General features: G+C 48.9%; 4 protein-coding genes across 6 annotated transcripts; 2 read left to right on the top strand and 2 right to left on the bottom strand.

Moving 5' to 3' along the window:
* The first annotated feature begins 3,891 nt into the window (after window positions 1–3,891).
* On the top strand, window positions 3,892–7,046 carry LOC124462751 (frizzled-5-like). Of its 2 annotated transcripts, none has more exons than XM_047014363.1 (2): window positions 3,892–3,921; window positions 4,706–7,046. In XM_047014363.1, the coding sequence occupies exons 1-2, from the start codon at window positions 3,895–3,897 to the stop codon at window positions 6,374–6,376; spliced, it is 1,698 nt and encodes a 565-aa protein (XP_046870319.1). In that variant the 5' UTR covers window positions 3,892–3,894; the 3' UTR covers window positions 6,377–7,046. The 2 variants fall into 2 exon arrangements, with proteins under 2 accessions (XP_046870319.1, XP_046870318.1); XM_047014362.1 differs by lacking the exon at window positions 3,892–3,921 and adding an exon at window positions 4,351–4,411 and having other exon boundaries at window positions 4,620–7,046.
* Window positions 6,842–10,622, bottom strand: LOC124462752 (cyclin-Y-like protein 1). Its single transcript, XM_047014364.1, has 10 exons — window positions 9,684–10,622; window positions 9,343–9,417; window positions 9,225–9,259; window positions 8,972–9,072; window positions 8,817–8,852; window positions 8,639–8,690; window positions 8,404–8,523; window positions 8,113–8,279; window positions 7,810–7,972; window positions 6,842–7,676 (listed from the first exon to the last, which is right to left on the bottom strand). Exons 1-10 carry the CDS (start codon window positions 9,841–9,843, stop codon window positions 7,560–7,562), a joined length of 1,026 nt encoding a protein of 341 aa, XP_046870320.1. The 5' UTR covers window positions 9,844–10,622; the 3' UTR covers window positions 6,842–7,559.
* A 140-nt stretch (window positions 10,623–10,762) lies between these two features.
* mettl21a (methyltransferase 21A, HSPA lysine) lies at window positions 10,763–12,123 on the top strand. The gene is made up of 3 exons (XM_047014367.1): window positions 10,763–11,034; window positions 11,137–11,248; window positions 11,380–12,123. Exons 1-3 carry the CDS (start codon window positions 10,888–10,890, stop codon window positions 11,775–11,777), a joined length of 657 nt encoding a protein of 218 aa, XP_046870323.1. The 5' UTR covers window positions 10,763–10,887; the 3' UTR covers window positions 11,778–12,123.
* A 24-nt stretch (window positions 12,124–12,147) lies between these two features.
* On the bottom strand, window positions 12,148–16,809 carry LOC124462753 (cyclic AMP-responsive element-binding protein 1). 2 transcript variants are annotated; one of them, XM_047014365.1, is made up of 8 exons: window positions 16,677–16,809; window positions 15,689–15,804; window positions 15,256–15,402; window positions 15,050–15,150; window positions 14,747–14,886; window positions 14,398–14,577; window positions 14,014–14,167; window positions 12,148–13,912 (listed from the first exon to the last, which is right to left on the bottom strand). In XM_047014365.1, the coding sequence occupies exons 2-8, from the start codon at window positions 15,794–15,796 to the stop codon at window positions 13,768–13,770; spliced, it is 975 nt and encodes a 324-aa protein (XP_046870321.1). In that variant the 5' UTR covers window positions 15,797–15,804; window positions 16,677–16,809; the 3' UTR covers window positions 12,148–13,767. The 2 variants fall into 2 exon arrangements, with proteins under 2 accessions (XP_046870321.1, XP_046870322.1); XM_047014366.1 differs by having other exon boundaries at window positions 15,707–15,804.

Below are 16,809 nucleotides of genomic sequence, written 5' to 3'. Positions count from 1 at the left end.
CGGGGAAAAGATCTAAGAATCACCACACAGTGGACAAAAAATGATGTAGCCTGAACAAGTAGTCAATCACCTCAAACCACCACCACAATGACCTCTCCCTCGTCCTGCTCTTTGCCAGCTTGACCACACTAATCACTTTGTCAAGTTACCAAACAAATAGCCTCCAATAGTCCTCGGCTGGAGCCCAAACTACCTTCTCAGCCCTCTTGTTTGACTGACAAAAAACACGACAAAAGAAGCCCTGTTTAGCATGATTACCATGTCAAAGTCATTCACATGTGGTGTCAGGAACAATATGGGCCCTCTGCTTCTACAGCTGGAGTCCATGTGGCCGTTATCCCCTGACAAAGCCCCAGGGAGAGGGGCAGAGCTGCACCCATTAGACCCTCATTACCGACAGCTTTCTTAAACAAACCTAAACAATGACCAGGCCGGGGGAGGTGGAAAAGGAGGAGGGCAGCAGAGTCCAGGATGGGGGGGGGGGGGGGGGGGATGCGGCAGGGGGGGGGGGTCAGAAAATGAAGTATAATAATGTTTCTCTTTCTGGAAGACACTGTGTTGCTGCTGCACGCTACCCCCCCCCCCCCCCCCCCTCCTCAACACACACACACAGACACCACACAAACGGGAGACTGTGTTCCCAAACTCTGGGCACACACTCACACATGCTCCGTACAATCAGCTTCTTCAGTGTGCGTGGGATAATGGGAGTGTTCTGTCCACCATAACCCAAGCCGTATCCCCCCCCCCCCACCACCCCCCCATCCCCCCACCACCCCACCATCCCCCCACCCCCTCACCACCCCCCTACCACCACCACCCTTTCTCAGCTGCACCGTACTGCTAGAGGCCCTCTGGGCTGCAAGGCCCCATTCAGGAGTGACCTGCCTCTCTTAATTACCACACTTGAGGAACTTGATGACACAGGAATTTGTAAAATGTCAAATGAGTACAACAACAACAGGGATACAAAGAGGCCCTCTGCGCAGCGTCTCTGCCCCTATCCCCACCGTGCGGGCCTTGGTCGGGACAGAAAGGTTCAGACCGCAGGGCCAGGTCACCAAGTCCCTCCTCTGAGTCCCTTCCTCGCTCTGTACGTCAACTGAAATCCAATCATATTTCTTACGTGGAAGTCCTTTTTTCAAGCAACGTCTGGCTTCACTGGAGCTCATAGCTGTCGACGCCCGAGGGGCAAGGTTTGTCCTCGCTTTGCCACAAGCAGATACTCACGTTCGTCAAGACCGTCCAAACGCTCACTTTCACTCTTGGAAATGAACGGAAACCTGCAGATGCATCTTCTGGCTGCTCGGCAACACCACAATTTGTGTGAATATTAAACCACATATGAGCTTTGATGTATATCATCAATAGCGTGATGAATGTCATTAAAAATCCAGCCCGATTGAACCTTTTGATCCAGGCCTTATAGATCGAATGCTCGGTTAGGTCTTGATGTCCGCTGTATGCATTAAGACCTCATCCCTAGCATGTCACCTTTCCCTGAAGTAGACAGACCCTATGTTTACAGCCTCATCAAAGGGGCCTTATTCATGAAGGCGCACAAATAAAAAGAGTAAAAAGAGAGTTGAGGCAGGGAGGGGAGAAAGAGTTGAAAACCCACTTCAACCAGAGGTCCCGGCCCTTGGAGGAACAATAGCCGGGTCCAGGTTAGGATGGAGGGTCGGGGGACATGGAATTGTGGGGAAAGGTATGGAGGGAGGACCGGGGGTGGGGTGCAGGGTGCAGGGGATGTGGAACGGGGTTGGCTTGAATCAAAATTGACGAAGAGTGTGCATTGGTCTGGGACCCACATACGCATGCACACACACATCAAAGCTTGCCCTCTTGTCCCTCCTCTCAGGAAGTTTCTCTTTCCCCCCTCTCGAAAAACACTGTACTTCAGTTAGCGTGTGGTCGCGAGCGTCATTTTCCTGGAAATTTAATTGGCCACTTCGGATTTCTTTTCGTTCCATTGAACCTGCCTTTGCTGGGCAGTAAGTGTTGCCGTTCTCCCACAGAGTGCTGGGAGCTCCTGCTGCTCTCAGGCACTGCCCTGCCAGCTCGAGCTCCGTCTGGAGGGGGAGGAAGTGCTGTCCTCACGAGTGGCCTGACAAGCACAGGGCTCTACCGGAGACACACACGCTTGGAGAACTGCATCTTTCCCACACTTAACCACGTCCGTTGAGGTGTGGTCTGGGGAGGGAGGGAGGGAGGGAGGGAAGGAGGGAGGGAAGGAGGGAGGGAAGGAGGGAAGGAGGGAAGGAGGGAAGGAGGGAAGGAGGGAAGGAGGGGGGAGGGAGGGAGGGAAGGAGGGAAGGAGGGAAGGAGGGAGGGAGGGAGGGAAGGAGGGAGGGAAGGAGGGAAGGAGGGAAGGAGGGAAGGAGGGAAGGAGGGGGGAGGGAGGGAGGGAAGGAGGGAAGGAGGGAAGGAGGGAGGGAGGGAGGGAGGGAGGGAGGGAGGGAGGGAGGGAAGGAAGGAGGAAAGGAGGGAAGGAGGGAAGGAGGGAAGGAGGGAAGGAGGGAAGGAGGGAAGGAGGGAAGGAGGGAAGGAGGGGGGAGGGAGGGATGCAGCGTCCTCACAGTCAACAACAATACCCTGTGTGTGAGGGAGGCATCAGGCCAGATTCCACATTCTACATGAACACAGACACAAAGGGGGGGGTGGAATAACACTAAAATCCTGCAACATAGTCAAACACACAGTATCAAGGAAAGTATGTACAGTATCATTGTGATGTGGCTGTTGTACGTAACAGTCCACACACCATATAGTTCACATTCCTTTCAGAAGTTAGGTGAAATCCAGTTTGATTTTGTATTACCTTCTCAGAGGACTGATAACAGTTTAGTTCCAGGGTGTGGAGTTGCTGAATGACTGGTCATTCGTCATAGGATAAGAAAGACACACCCTTAGTTAGACACAGGTAAATATTCCATTCTGTCACCCTCAAACACAAGGGCTACCTGGCACAGTGGACCATAGGCTCACTGTTCTGACGTCAAACACACTGGCAGGTCAGCGTTGTCAAACCAAATCCATTCTGACAACACAAGAACACGTCTGTCACACGCTTGTTGCTGTAGCTTGGGAACTGAGGCTAGGGTGCATTTTACGCAACCAGTACGAGACGTGTTCTCTCTTCTCTGCAGCATGTGCATGCAGGGCATTACTTATGCTATACATTGTGTGCTCTGGATTGGCTGACTCAGTTGCCCCTAAGCCTAGCTGAGGAGCAGAAAGAACAAACCTACTATGCTAACATGCATAATTGTCAGCGCCAATTAGTGCACTGACATACTCCACAATGGCTCAACTGTAGCAAGCTGCAGAGTCGTCTTTGTGATTCTCCAGTGGCCCGCGGGCCAATCGGTGCTCATTTGGGGTCCCGACAACAAGAGGCCAGAGATGCCATTAGAAAAGGAAAACAAAAGATAATCTAACAATACAGGCAGCAGGAGAGGGACGTGATTGCAAAACTGCCTGGATGTGGCCCTTTCACACACACACACACGCACACACACACACACACACACACACACACACACTCACAGTCTCTGAGATAAACACACACACGTTGACCTAAATTTAACATTGAAAGTTAGGGCTTTGTGCTTTGTATAACCCACAAATATAGTTTTAATATTTGGGTTGATGGTCCGTTTGTGATTTGATTGACTATTTAAAAATGTGCAATGTCAAAATGTTTGCCTCAGGTGAAGACCATGTTGGGACAAGATAATGGTATTATCACAGCCTACTCACAACACACAGTAAGACGCTAGGAGTTAACTGTGACTACATCCATTTAGTTTAGTTGAGATAGGGCATTGTACATTTGTCACCAGGGAACTGACCTAATTTGAACGTTCTGACAAATTCTTTATCTTCATGGAAATGATTCTTCTGATTCAGATGTTGCGAGCAGAGTTCTTATTGGAGCGGACGCAGCGTTGTGGGCGAGGCTGGCGATCAGGAAAGAGGAAGGTGTAGCTTTTTTCACAAGGCATTTGAAGCATGATCCAAATCCGAGAGGATGTCCAAACACAGGCAAACGAAGTAACTTGTATTTAAGTTTACGCACAAGGAGAAACAATTGTTGGGTACCTAAAGACTGAGGCACCTGAGAGAAAAGGATATTATCCACCCGGCGGAGCTCTCCAAGTCTCCGTGTTTTAAGATTTATGAACCATGGACTGTAATTTAATTAATTGGAAGCTACGAGAAACGCGAGCATGATACGGGAGCTGTTTTCAATTCGTGATTACAGGTTATCTAATGGTGGATGTAAAGTTCGTGCTGAAATTACAGAAGTCTACGACGATCATGATAATGAGATGAGCGCTCTATTCAACGGAATAAAAAAATTGCGCACAACAAATTGACAGAAGATTTTTGGCTTGTGATATATGTGGTGAGTTAAACCACACAGTAGACTGAGTTTCCCAATTTTGTTATGCATTTGCCTCAAACTCGGAGCTGAAATATACAATATGTTACTGGTTGACAGTGAAAACAGCCCTCATGTTTGTTTTTTTTAGTCTTGACCTTGTTTAAGTCTTTCAATGCATTGTCAAAACCAATAACGTCTTGCAATTTATTCCCTTTGTTCAAATATTCAGTCTTGAGAGATTTTGAGATGGCAGCCACCATGAGCTCCCCTCCTCTCCCTGTCTGCGTTTTGTGGTTCATCCTGCTGGGTCCACAGCTGGCTCACGCAGCCTCCAAGGACATAGTGTGTGAGCCCATCACGGTGCCCATGTGTAAGGGCATCGGCTACAACCTCACCTACATGCCCAACCAGTTCAACCATGACACCCAGGATGAGGTGGGCCTGGAGGTGCACCAGTTCTGGCCCCTGGTGAGGATCCACTGCTCGGCCGACCTGCTGTTCTTCCTCTGCAGCATGTACACCCCCATCTGCATCCCGGACTACCGCAAGCCCCTCCCGCCCTGCCGCTCGGTGTGCGAGCGAGCCAAGCGAGGCTGCTCGCCCCTCATGAGCCAGTACGGCTTCGAGTGGCCCGAGAGGATGAGCTGCGAGCGACTGCCCGAGCTGGGCGACGCCGAGAGGCTCTGCATGGACCGCAACAGCAGCGAGGTCACCACCCTGACCCCGGCCTTCCCCAAGCCCACCCCCAAGCCCCCTCACAACCCCCTGCGCCGCAGGCCCCCCGCGCCCAAGAGCCATGGCCACCAGGAGTGCGACCGCGACTGCCGCTGCCGCCGCCCTCTGGTGCCCGTCAAGAGCGACGCCCACCCGTTCTCCTCCCGGGTCCACACGGGCCCCGTGCCTGACTGTGCCCTGCCCTGCCGCCAGCCCTACTTCAGCCAGGACGAGCACACCTTCACGGGCCTGTGGCTGGGGCTGTGGTCGGTGCTCTGCTTCCTGTCCACCCTCACCACCGTGGCCACCTTCCTCCTCGACAGGGAGCGCTTCAAGTACCCGGAGCTGCCCATCATCTACCTGGCAGCCTGCTACCTGTGTGTGTCTCTGGGCTACCTGGTGCGGTTGGCCGTGGGGCACGAGAGGGTGGCGTGCTCCGAGGACCGCCAGCACGTCCTGTACGACACGTCGGGCCCGGCCCTGTGCACTCTGGTCTTCCTGCTGGTGTTCTTCTTCGGCATGGCCGGGTCTATCTGGTGGGTGGTGCTGTCCCTCACCTGGTTCCTGGCGGCGGGTTTGAAGTGGGGCAGCGAGGCCATCGCGGGCTACTCCCAGTACTTCCACCTGGCCGCCTGGCTCATCCCCAGCGTCAAGACCATCGCCGTGCTGTCCCTCAGCGCCGTGGACGGGGACCCCGTGGCGGGGATCTGCTACGTGGGGAACCAGAGCGTGGAGAGCCTGCGCTGGTTCGTCCTGGCTCCCCTGGTGGTGTACCTCTTCACCGGCTCCCTCTTCCTCCTGGCCGGCTTCGTGTCCCTCTTCCGCATCCGCAGTGTCATCAAGCAGGGCGGGACCAAGACGGACAAGCTGGAGCGCCTGATGGTCCGCCTGGGGCTGTTCACGGTGCTGTACACGGTGCCGGCGGCGGCGGTGGTGGCATGCCTGGTATACGAGCAGCACCTGAGGCCCTGGTGGGAGCGGGCCCTGGCGTGTGCCTGCCCGGCGGAGCGTCAGCGCCTGGGGCCCGACCACGCCGTGTTCATGCTCAAGTACTTCATGTGCCTGGTGGTGGGCATCACCTCCGGGGTGTGGGTGTGGTCAGGGAAGACCCTGGAGGCCTGGGGGAGGCTACTGGGGAGGTGCTGCTCCTGTTGGGGCCACAAGCCCTCCAGCGCCTCCATGTACAGCGAAGCCAGCACCTCCCTGACCAGCCGCACCGGGGTGCCCCCCTCCCAGTCGGACCACAAGTCCCTGTCCCACCCCACCGTGTGACCCGCCCCTGACCCTTTGGGTGGGCGTCGGCTTAACTTATTGAACTTGATTGCAAATGATGTACAAAGACTTGAGCTCTCCCCTGTATTTATACTTGAATCTTCAAAGAAGAACTTGCTTAAAACAAAATGCGTTTTGGGAGAAAGTAGAACAAAATCTTGTATTTTTGTATAATTGTAATAGTTTGTGTAATTGTGGACAGAGTTAAGTTAGGGAAAAATGTCAGGTAGGTTTCCTTATTTTGTATAAGACCATGGCTTGGTTACAGAGATAATTGGGATATACTACATTCCCCAATGAGACTGTACATACCATGTCAGTGCTAGTTTCCAATTCAGTTTTATGCACAGTGAATATAGCTCATCCATATTTATTTGTTTATATCTTTTATTTAAAATGGTTGTCAAGTACAGACACGTTCAGAGTGCAGTGCTAGCTTTTATGTGAAATTGTTCTTTCAATTGACATGATGGTTATGAGCCAACTGTAAATGCTTATGTGCAAGGTTAAGAATGTGTCCCTATAAATTAAACCTCTGCCTTAGGATAACTGATGAATGTTTAAGAATGTGTTTTAATTTGATGGTCACTGGATTTTAACTAGCTTTTGCCAGTTTATGGAAGAACCTTTGTATAGTCTGCCCCCATGTGGTCTGTTTTTGTAACTACAATAGCACTTCAGGAAGCTTGATCCATCAGAATCAACATCAACATCCCATCTCCCTCAAGCATAATCTCACTCTCATTCTCAGCTACACTCTGCCAGCACGTACAACAGCTTTTTAGTTAGCTTCATAAGGGGTTCCCATGTGTGGTTCTGATACTTATACATTGTTCAGGTCTTGTCAGTTTACCCATTCAAATCATAGCTTTTCAACAGAATATTGATCGCTTTCAGTAGAATCTTTTCACAGGGCCTTGTACATAATAAACCAAACTTCAAGATCGTGTGAAGTGTGAATTGCTTGATAAGTTGTCTCAAAAACAAATGTTGTATACAGTTTATTAAAATACAGCAACTGAAAATGATCTCAATTACAAACTGATACATTTCACAGCTAAAGGGCCTACATAGTAAGCAAAGGAAACCGTCTGTCTACTTTCCCGCTCTTTCTGGGGAACTACACCACAGGGTAGTTCCAGAGGGATCGTTAATGTCCGTGTGTGTGTGTGTACCGTCTTCTCTAGGACAGCACGGCGTGTGTGTTTCGGACACCCACTAGGTTGTCTACGCTGAGTGACCTCTTCATGGTGGTCTTGCCCATTTCCTTGTACATGTCCTCGCACAATCTGGAGATGGCCTGTAGACAACATCGCCACAACGGAACCAATATTAAACTCCAGCCAACAAAACAAATCAGACCAACTTCCCCACAGAGCCTGCACCACTCTCCACCCTGGCCTGGCCCATATTTGGTAGTGCGGCCCTCTCACCTCCAGTTTCTGGGCTCGCTTGTTACTGAGAGGCTCCAGAGGGAAGCTCAGGTTGTTCTCGTCGGCCAGAGAGCGCAGGTCAAAGTAATACTTGGCGTAGACGCTGGCCGGGACGTTGATGTTAAACTGGAGCAGCTCCAGGAAGTGTCTCTCCATCTCGTTCCTGAGAGAGAAAACGGGAGAGAGAGAGAGAGCACCATTAGCTCTTAAAGCTAGAGTGTTGACCCAGAGAGTGAGGATGACTGGCGCTACGGGGGAGGGGGGGGGGTCATCACAGGGCTGGGACTGTGGGGAAACCCTCACATGTCTTCTACAGTCATGTCCTTGAGGATCTGGCAGTAGTCCACGTTCCACACGGCCTGGTCGTCCCACACCTTGGAGGCCAGCAGGATGGCCCCCAGCACGATGCGCTTCCAGTTACACGGACAGATGTCCATCTCAGCGTAGGTCAGCAGGCGCTCCAGGTACACCTGAGAGGATGGACACACACACACACACACAGCCTTAGAAATTGCTGGACAGAACATACAAACTAGTCCTAACAGAAACATGATTATAATGACCTATTCCATCTTCCTGACAGACGTAACTGACCAGTGTGACAATGGCACACTCCGCGGTGAGCTGGGCCGAGCTGAAGAGCGTGCGGACGAAGCGGTAGATGAGCTTGTGTTCTGGGTCCACGCTGGAGTAGTCATCCGGAACCTTCTCTCTCTAGAGGAGACAGAGCATACAAGGTTGTCAGGGTCTGTTTGAATGCACAGGAAGGGGAAACTTAAACACACACACACACACACGGTGGGGGATTTTCCCCCGGTACAAAACTCACAGTCAACGGGTGCTTCTTCTCATCGAATATGTCCACGGAGCGGTTTGAATCCCTGGCGACGAAACAAAACAAAGAGGTTAACTTTCGACACAAACTACGCCCCAATTCTGCTCCAATTGTCCCAGCTGCCCCGCTCTTGTCTTTCCACGTGAAATGATCAACGATAGACACAACCTACCTGTTTTTTATGTGATAGTATATCGCCAAAGTCACACTAGAACAAAAAGACACAGACAGACACGACAGTGAGCCTTTGCACAGCTGAGCCATATAAGGAAGGAGAGCCTGAGGGAATGATGGAATGTGTCTGAAAGGGGAAAGAGAGCCACTCACCATTTGACCGTGCTCTTCAGATTGGGCTGGCTCACTGTGCTGTCATCAATGAAGATTGTGGAGCAGGAGCTGTATTTCTTCGTCAGGAGCCCAGGGGACATCTGTGTGTGTGTGTGTGTGTGTTAGACACAGCCGGAACAGAGACTGTTAGTTCAAAACAGTGGACGAGACATTCCTGACTCAATATTTAAACATGTCTGCTAATTCCAACGCTTCACAGAGCAGATGGCATTTTTTTTTTTTTTTTACTTACATGATTCAAGTAATTACTTTTCCTTTTCTCACGCACTGAGGGGGAAAAGACAGATTGTGGGTCAAACACAATCAGGGGTAGACTGTTGACTTGGCTGTAAAACACTAATAATTCTGACCATCTGTCTGCGACTTGTTGAGGAAAATGGTGCTGGCTCTCGGGTGGTCCGACGGGTTTGACTCGTGTGCCAGTTCTGAAAGAAACCAGAAAAAAGCTTTATGCAACCAACTTTGGCTGCAAAAGTCAACATAACATGGGCAAAAGGAATTGCACTTCTGACCATTTAAACTATGAAGAAAAGCGATATCACAAAGTGCACTGCAATATTTTTGCATTACTTTGCCTATGTGCTGGTCTTGTGGTTTGAATTTATTTATTTATTTATTATGAGTTGACTGATCTTTTTGAGGTGTGTCCACTGATGACGCATTTTTCGCAACTCAGCCACTGAACACCTACCGTCAGGGACTTCTCTGTCGCTGATGTGCTGTAAGTATGTCCCAGTGTCCTCGCTAACGTCTTCAGTAGTGGTTATTGGATAATCCTCGAGCTCGTACTCTCTCCTCTGAATTTTCGGACTCCCTCCGGGGGACATGCAGCATGACACAGTGGCCCCCATGACTGAGCAATTAGCTAAGCCCTTGCTAGCTACCACTGCATCCCATAAAACTGAGGAAAAACCCCACTCACTGTGCTAACATCAGACAGAAGCGCTGATGTCTGGTTTCAAGATGCAACATCTGTTCTGATATGACTTGCTAGCCACGTACACTTATTAGGGTTTATATCTGAACACCATCCACACAGAACAGCTGACTGCCTATCTTTTTCAGGGCGTGTGCGCAGAGGCATAGCGCATTGATACGTCAAGTAGATTTGATAGGCTTGATCGGTGATTTCAGCTACTCAAGCCAAAACACAAGAACGCCCCAAATCCTTAGGTTGGGATACACTGCAGTCAGTGCAGCGCAGAGAAAACTGCGATGACTAGTTAACGTACACTGCTAGCACTCACCAATACACTAGCCAACTAAACTAGCAAGCTAGCTTCTAGCTACTCTTAGTCTTCTTGATCTCGATTTCCGAAGGTCTTCAAAAACTATTCAACGACGTCTAACACCGACAAGCAGACGTCAAGGAAAGTAGGTAGCTAACACTTGAAAGCGGCCATCTAGGTTGGCGGATCCAAATACATTTTAAAACATAGCTCTTTAGGTAGCTAGCATACCGCTGCTGTCATCTCTAAACTCGTATGAGCTGGCCGTGGGTTCTTCGTTTAGGATAATATTGTCTATCTGCCGTCACATGGTCTAGCTAGTTCTACACCGCGCAGTTTGAGATATACCTTGGGCCAATCACCGCCAAGTGCTCCTAAATCAAATATGTGTTTGTACACCGTGGGAAGGACTTGGGTATATCTAACGAATGGACCTCCTAATCCTCCGAATCTGCCAAGGCCAACAAGGAACCACCCATTTCAAACATGTGTACTCCATTGGCCTATCCCACCTTTGCCGCTTGACAGTGATTGGTGCAAATTATCATTTGATCGGTATTAACAATCTGCCGGATGTGTGTCGCAAATTTCATAGCATGGGGCAGCTCGATGGATTTTTGAGATTAGTGCTTTGGCAAATCGATTTTTAAACCGAATTAATTTATAATGGCTCTTGTTCCATACGTGGATAACTATGTTCCCGTGCTCTCCAAATTACATAATTCGTCAGCGGAGTTCCATTTTGCCAACCACCACGTCACCCTTACTCAAAATTGGAACAAACTGGGAGTAGCAGCCGTCGTTTGGGATGCGGTTAGTGAAACATTTGAAACACTGCGCATTATTTATATCTAGGGCTTTACATTTATTCATAAAGACAATTATGAATCATTTTTTCATCCCTTTCCTTTACAGGCAGTTGTACTGTGCATGTACCTGGAGTTGGGGAAGGTGGACTTGAAGGGGAAGGTTGCAATTGAGCTTGGTGCAGGAACCGGACTGGTGGGCATCGTTGCAGCCTTGCTAGGTGAATGCATCTTCTTTATAGCTAGATGTACACTTCTCTATTGCGCACAACTACGTACATAGGACCAGACTTATTAGAAATACGAACTTATCAATTAATGATATCAGTGCAAACTGTGCTTTTTTCCCCAGGTGCCAGGGTGACCATCACTGACCGGGAGCCTGCCTTGGAGTTTCTGGCTGCGAATGTGAAGGCCAACATACCTTCAGAGCAGGAGGCAACAGCGCAGGTCTCAGAGCTGACCTGGGGTGAGTGTCTAGAACACTATCAAGCAGGCGGCTTTGATATAGTTCTGGGAGCAGACATTGTATACCTGGAGGACACCTTTGTGAGCTTACTACAGACCTTGGAGCACCTCTGCTCAGCGAACACTGTGATACTGCTGTCCTGTAAAATTCGCTATGAAAGAGACACTAAGTTCCTGGACATGCTGAGGCAGAAGTTCATGGTTGAGGAGGTCCACTATGAGAGTCAGAGGGACATTCACATCTACAAGGCTGTTAAGATTCCATCCCAGAGGGATCTATAAGAACTTTGGAAGTCTTGGGGTTCCTTTGCTCAACAGTGGATGTGTTCTTCAACCAACCTATCACAGATAACCAATTTCACCCACAACAATTGATGGTGTGTGGCCTTGCTGTACCTGTGGTCATTTTGATATGTACATTGCAAGTTGACTGTGTATGCTTACAATGAAGTTACTAGCTGTAGCAGAATCGGTCGCATCAATTACTATTCTGTGAGGAAGTAAATAAAGCATCAGATATTTATCTTCAACTCGAGGTCAATATTTACAGAAACAGAAACACACTAAGCAGAAGGATGAGCCTTTTACCAGTGGTTGGTGTGCAGAACTTATTTAGCACTTGAGATTGATTCAACTACAAGACCCAAACGAGTAAAAAGTTACCAGAAACACATTTATTAACAGCTGCCAAAATGTAATAGTTGAAGAAATAGCTATAATATAATAGTTTTGCTTCTCATACAAGTGATGCTGACGTTAAGAATACAAAATATGAATGGCAATAAAAGTGTACAAAACAAAACAAAAAACAAGATACAATATGACAGATGGCTATATATATATATATATATATTACAAAAGAATAATACAGTATGGCATTTCATTTAACAAAATCAAACAGAAGACTAGTTTAATTCCACATCAGTTGACTGGATTCTTCAGTCGATAGGCAGACCATGCAGTGTGCTGTGACGCAGGTCAGCTTGTCCCTTTACTGCGTCCTAATGCTTCACTTGTCCCGTCAGAAGGATTTGGAGGTACGAGTGTACCCCACAGGTGAAATGAAGTAGGATTGTACGTGTTCAAGCCGTGAAGATGCAAACCACACTTAATGCCACTCAGATCCGAAGCTCAAGACACAACACCCATTGCCTCCAGTCGAATTGTCCAGACAATGTTTTCAGGCTTTCGGTGGGCTCTGTCTGAGCTGTTTGGTAAGTACACACACTATCAACATCCTTGTTAGTTCTAGAGATGATTTTTTTTAATATATTTTTTTTATCACGGTAACCCATATGTATCCCCACTTCCTACCAAACAGTTATTTTTGTATCTATGAAAGCTGGTATTTAAAAAGAGGCAGAACAATTGTTTGCAAGCAGAAACCCAATACATGATAAACCAAGTCTAGCTCAAATAAAAGAGAATACGGTCCATGACATGGTTGATCTACAGTTCACATGAGTATTAGTAAAGTTAACAAAAGCTTTAAAGCAATCAGCGCAGCACATGTACTAGTGATGCCCTCGGCGATAATGAAAACCACGCCAAATCGTTTGACTCATTGGTAGGCCAGAACTTAAAGATTTCCCATGAGATGGTAGTGATTTAAGGATTGGCAGTGGAGTCATCCACAGCTGGTGATGTCGCAGAGTTTTTCCTGGTGCCAAAGGCTGTGAGTGTTTGGGTCTACACACCAGTGACGGGTCAGTACACCACCTAGTGGGGCATTCACATATGGAGGGGCCGTTGCGAGGTGCAATACATTGTCAATTAAATTTGGGCTTGGGGGGGGGGCGAGCCGAGGGTCAGCGAGGCAGATTTGCGCGTGGGGGGGTGATGCTGGGGTACGATCAGCAGACCCCATTTGGAAGATGTGATGCCATCTCTAATCGTGAAATCCATGCGCCGCTGCATATGTGAATGCCCCGCAACACCTCTCTCCACAGGGGAAACCAATCCTGTTAGGGGAGCTCTTTAGAGGAACAGCACTCTTCGTCCTTCAGAAGGACTCATGACGCTATTCCTTTCTTCCGGGTTTCAAATCCCATGATAAAATCATAGAAGGCTGGGGGGGGTAGGAGGGGGTATAGGCATGTCATGTCTTTCCTATGCCTGACTTGTGTCTCTTGAGGGATACTTGCCGGTTTAAAAATCAAACGGAGATAGAAAAGGAGGAGTGATGTCCAGGTGCATGGCTCTGTCAGTGCTGAGTCTCTGTACATGCGGACAGACCCCCCCTTCACGGCCCAGGGTCCTGAGCCCAGGGCCTCTACTCAGATTTGTGGCAGTACAAGTCTTTGAGTGCTTTCAGTTCCTCGATAAGGGTTTTGTTTTGGTTTTCCAACACGGCCACGCGGTTCTCCAGACACTTGACGTACTCCTTCTTCTTCCTGCGACACTCCCGGGCCGCCTCCCTGTAGGACGCATATCGAACCACCATCAGTCTGCTGCTTTCCAGTCCACTTTGAGGCACCCTTTAACATGACCGGGGCCTATTCATATTACAATGACATACCTGTTTTTCATGAGTCGCACCTCCCTCTTGCGGGTGACCTCCTCGGTGCCTCCCTGAGAGGGTAGGGAGGGAGAGGAGGCCATGACTACCCCCGGAGCTATGGTGCTGGTGGGGGCTGTGCGGATCTGGTAGGCCTGGACATCACCAGAGGCAGCTGGGAACACAGGGCGGGAGCAGAGCATGTTTAAGGTAGTCAAGACACGATGGCTTAACTATAACTATACATGTACTATCTTTGCTGTGAAATCAAAAGCTTTTACTCTTTGCCATTTGGGGTTTAGACATTTGTAATGCCAAGCGCTGATAGGGAATTTTTCTTCTCCATTCTGGGTTGGTTACACGCAGGCGATTTGTCTTCAAACAGGAACTGTCTGATGTTCTAACCTTGCACTACCACTTGGTTACTGGGCACTAGAATCTGCTGGCCGTCGCTAGTCTGGGCGTACTGCAGGATGGTGGTGCCTTGCTGGGACGCAGCGTTGGTCATGGTCAGGGTCTGGAGCCCCTGCACCCCGTCTGTGCCGTTATTAGCCAGCTGGATGGCCCCACCCTGTGTGATGGCAACTACAGGGAAGAGTAATGACCGACAAGTTAGAGACCATCTAGTCCTGTCAGATCCACAGGCTTAGAATTACAGGTAGATATTTGGAGGGTCACATTTTGAACCAAAATACAGTGGAAAAGTTTATTATTGACATGGTCTGTGGCGGGGGGGGGGGGGGGGGGTACTTACTGTACTGGCCACTGCTGGTCTGGTAGATGGGAGTGGGCATGGTGACGGTGGTGATAGCAGGGGCCGAGTCGTCCTCTGACTTCTCCTCCTCGATCCGTGGGACTGCCGGTGCGTCTGACGAGAGGTCGTTCAGGATTTTTCTGCGGGGGGGGACGCACACTTGAGTCTCTCTCAATCTCTTTCTGTCTTTCTAATACAATCTGACAATCTTCCTTTTGTGTGCTTTTCATGACAAAAAAAGGGGGGGGGGAGGGAGCATATGAAGAAGGAAAAAACTGACATTGGAGGGGGGATAGGGGTTACCTGTATGAGGGGCGTCTAGACAGAATCTCTCTTCTCTTCTGACAGTCTGTTACACTGTCCACTGACTCCTGAGAGTCCTCGCTCTCAGCCACAGTAGATATCTGTCAGAGCAAACATCATTCACTAGCTGATCTGCATTTTATAGACTCATGGCATTTAGCAGCAGGTATAATCTGTGTGGCTTGGAGAGGGGGGGGCCTGCTCACCTGAACAGTCTGCACCTGTGGGGACTGGATGACAGAGGGCTGGGCGGCCTGGATGACTCCATGCACCTGCACTGTCTGGCCATTGGGGAGCTGCACCAGGGTCACAGTGGATCCACTTGAAGACACCTGTCCTGTAGCCATGGAAACCTGCATCCCAGAGGCCACACAGCCAGAGACATAGAGGTGAGACACTTACACACAGTGTCTTTCCCGTTTCCAAACACAACTGTCAACTACCCTCGTAAACTTTACTTGTTACTTTGCTACTGTATTAATAATCATGATGGATTCATGATTAACCTTTTATCCAAAGTGACATACTGTCCAGAGGGATATGAATCTACAACCTCTTTATCTGCAGTCAAATGTTTAATCGATATTAAAATACACGATGAGAAAAGCAAGTGCTTTGGTAAGGATAGTTTCTGTTTACCGGTATGTATGAGTGTACCTGTGCCAGGGTGGCAATCTGTTGGGCATCTGACTCAGAAATTGCCGTTTCACCTCCTTGCTGTGCTTCGGCACCCGCTTCCATGGTCATCTATTTAGCTGGATATAGGGGTCGGTGTTATTGGCCATAACTGGACATTATTTCCAGTATGAGAGCCACCGTTCTGTAAATACTATTTTACTAAATACCAATAATTACTTTTCACAACAGCATATAGTAAATTGGATATAGATACACATGTGCTAAACGTATTGTATATATCAGACACTTGCAAAGCATGTCCAATGTATAACGTTAACGGGTGGCTGCATGTCAAAACTTGCTAGTCATATTGTGTTGCCGCCTTTTTTCATAGGTTAGCACTTCAGCTGGCAAGTAAAACCACTTGGGTGTCTTCAATGCGATGCAAAAGAATAAAATAGAGACGATGGTGTGTATTCAATATAGTTTATTAAACCATGCTGGTTTTTCCTTTATTTTGTGCGACAACCTGGCTGGTTAATTGTGAACAAAAATGTCAAACTGCTTGTGGGGAAAGTTAGCTAGGTAGCTATGCCTGGTGCAGTGCATGCCAGTTTGCACGGCATTTAGAAGCTAACGGAGCTAGCATATCTAGATAGCAAACCGGCTAGCTACATTGCAATAGGGAAATTAGAAACGTTTTTAATATCCAACATGCTCTTTGACATTAAAGGGCACACTGAAGTAGCAACGCTAATGTGCATCTATCCAGATAGAAAGCCAGGCATGCTTGAATATTTATTCCAAACGTTGAGAACGCAAGCCCCACTCCCTTTCCAAGTCTCTCACTCGCATAGCTAGCTTGCTAGCCATGCAGACTGACTCATTTTGTGTGGCTCTGCAACACCGCCGCCATGATTTCTTTGTTAGGTTTGTACTGATCTTTATGAAACACCTGTCTGGAAAGTCTTCTATCTATCTCTGCTACATCGGATGCTGATCCTCTTACCCGACACAGACTCGCTTCGTCACTCCCGGGTCCACGGAGCTCCACTTTTATTCAGACCGACACGTAAGAGACCGCGTCAGGCTACACCTCCGTCGCGTCACCGAGAACAACAACACGGAGAAGAGGGCTAGGG

The sequence above is a fragment of the Hypomesus transpacificus genome, unplaced genomic scaffold, assembly GCF_021917145.1.
Source record: "Hypomesus transpacificus isolate Combined female unplaced genomic scaffold, fHypTra1 scaffold_243, whole genome shotgun sequence".
Classification (NCBI taxonomy): domain Eukaryota; kingdom Metazoa; phylum Chordata; class Actinopteri; order Osmeriformes; family Osmeridae; genus Hypomesus; species Hypomesus transpacificus.
This window is presented reverse-complemented; position numbering and strand designations above follow the sequence as displayed.

Excerpts from the sequence above, each read along its gene's own strand:
- LOC124462752 (XM_047014364.1), bottom strand. The coding sequence starts at position 9,843 with ATGGGGGCCACTGTGTCATGCTGCATGTCCCCCGGAGGGAGTCCGAAA. Across the intron at positions 9,418-9,683 it reads CGACAGAGAAGTCCCTGACG|AACTGGCACACGAGTCAAAC; the intron begins GTAGGTGTTCAG and ends GGTTTCTTTCAG. Across the intron at positions 8,280-8,403 it reads AGTGTGCCATTGTCACACTG|GTGTACCTGGAGCGCCTGCT; the intron begins GTCAGTTACGTC and ends CCATCCTCTCAG.
- LOC124462751 (XM_047014362.1), top strand. The coding sequence starts at position 4,637 with ATGGCAGCCACCATGAGCTCCCCTCCTCTCCCTGTCTGCGTTTTGTGG.
- LOC124462753 (XM_047014365.1), bottom strand. The coding sequence starts at position 15,796 with ATGACCATGGAAGCGGGTGCCGAAGCACAGCAAGGAGGTGAAACGGCA. Across the intron at positions 14,578-14,746 it reads GACCAGCAGTGGCCAGTACA|TTGCCATCACACAGGGTGGG; the intron begins GTAAGTACCCCC and ends TCTTCCCTGTAG. Across the intron at positions 14,168-14,397 it reads TAACCAAGTGGTAGTGCAAG|CTGCCTCTGGTGATGTCCAG; the intron begins GTTAGAACATCA and ends CTGTGTTCCCAG.
- mettl21a (XM_047014367.1), top strand. The coding sequence starts at position 10,888 with ATGGCTCTTGTTCCATACGTGGATAACTATGTTCCCGTGCTCTCCAAA. Across the intron at positions 11,035-11,136 it reads CAGCCGTCGTTTGGGATGCG|GCAGTTGTACTGTGCATGTA; the intron begins GTTAGTGAAACA and ends TTTCCTTTACAG. Across the intron at positions 11,249-11,379 it reads CATCGTTGCAGCCTTGCTAG|GTGCCAGGGTGACCATCACT; the intron begins GTGAATGCATCT and ends TTTTTTCCCCAG.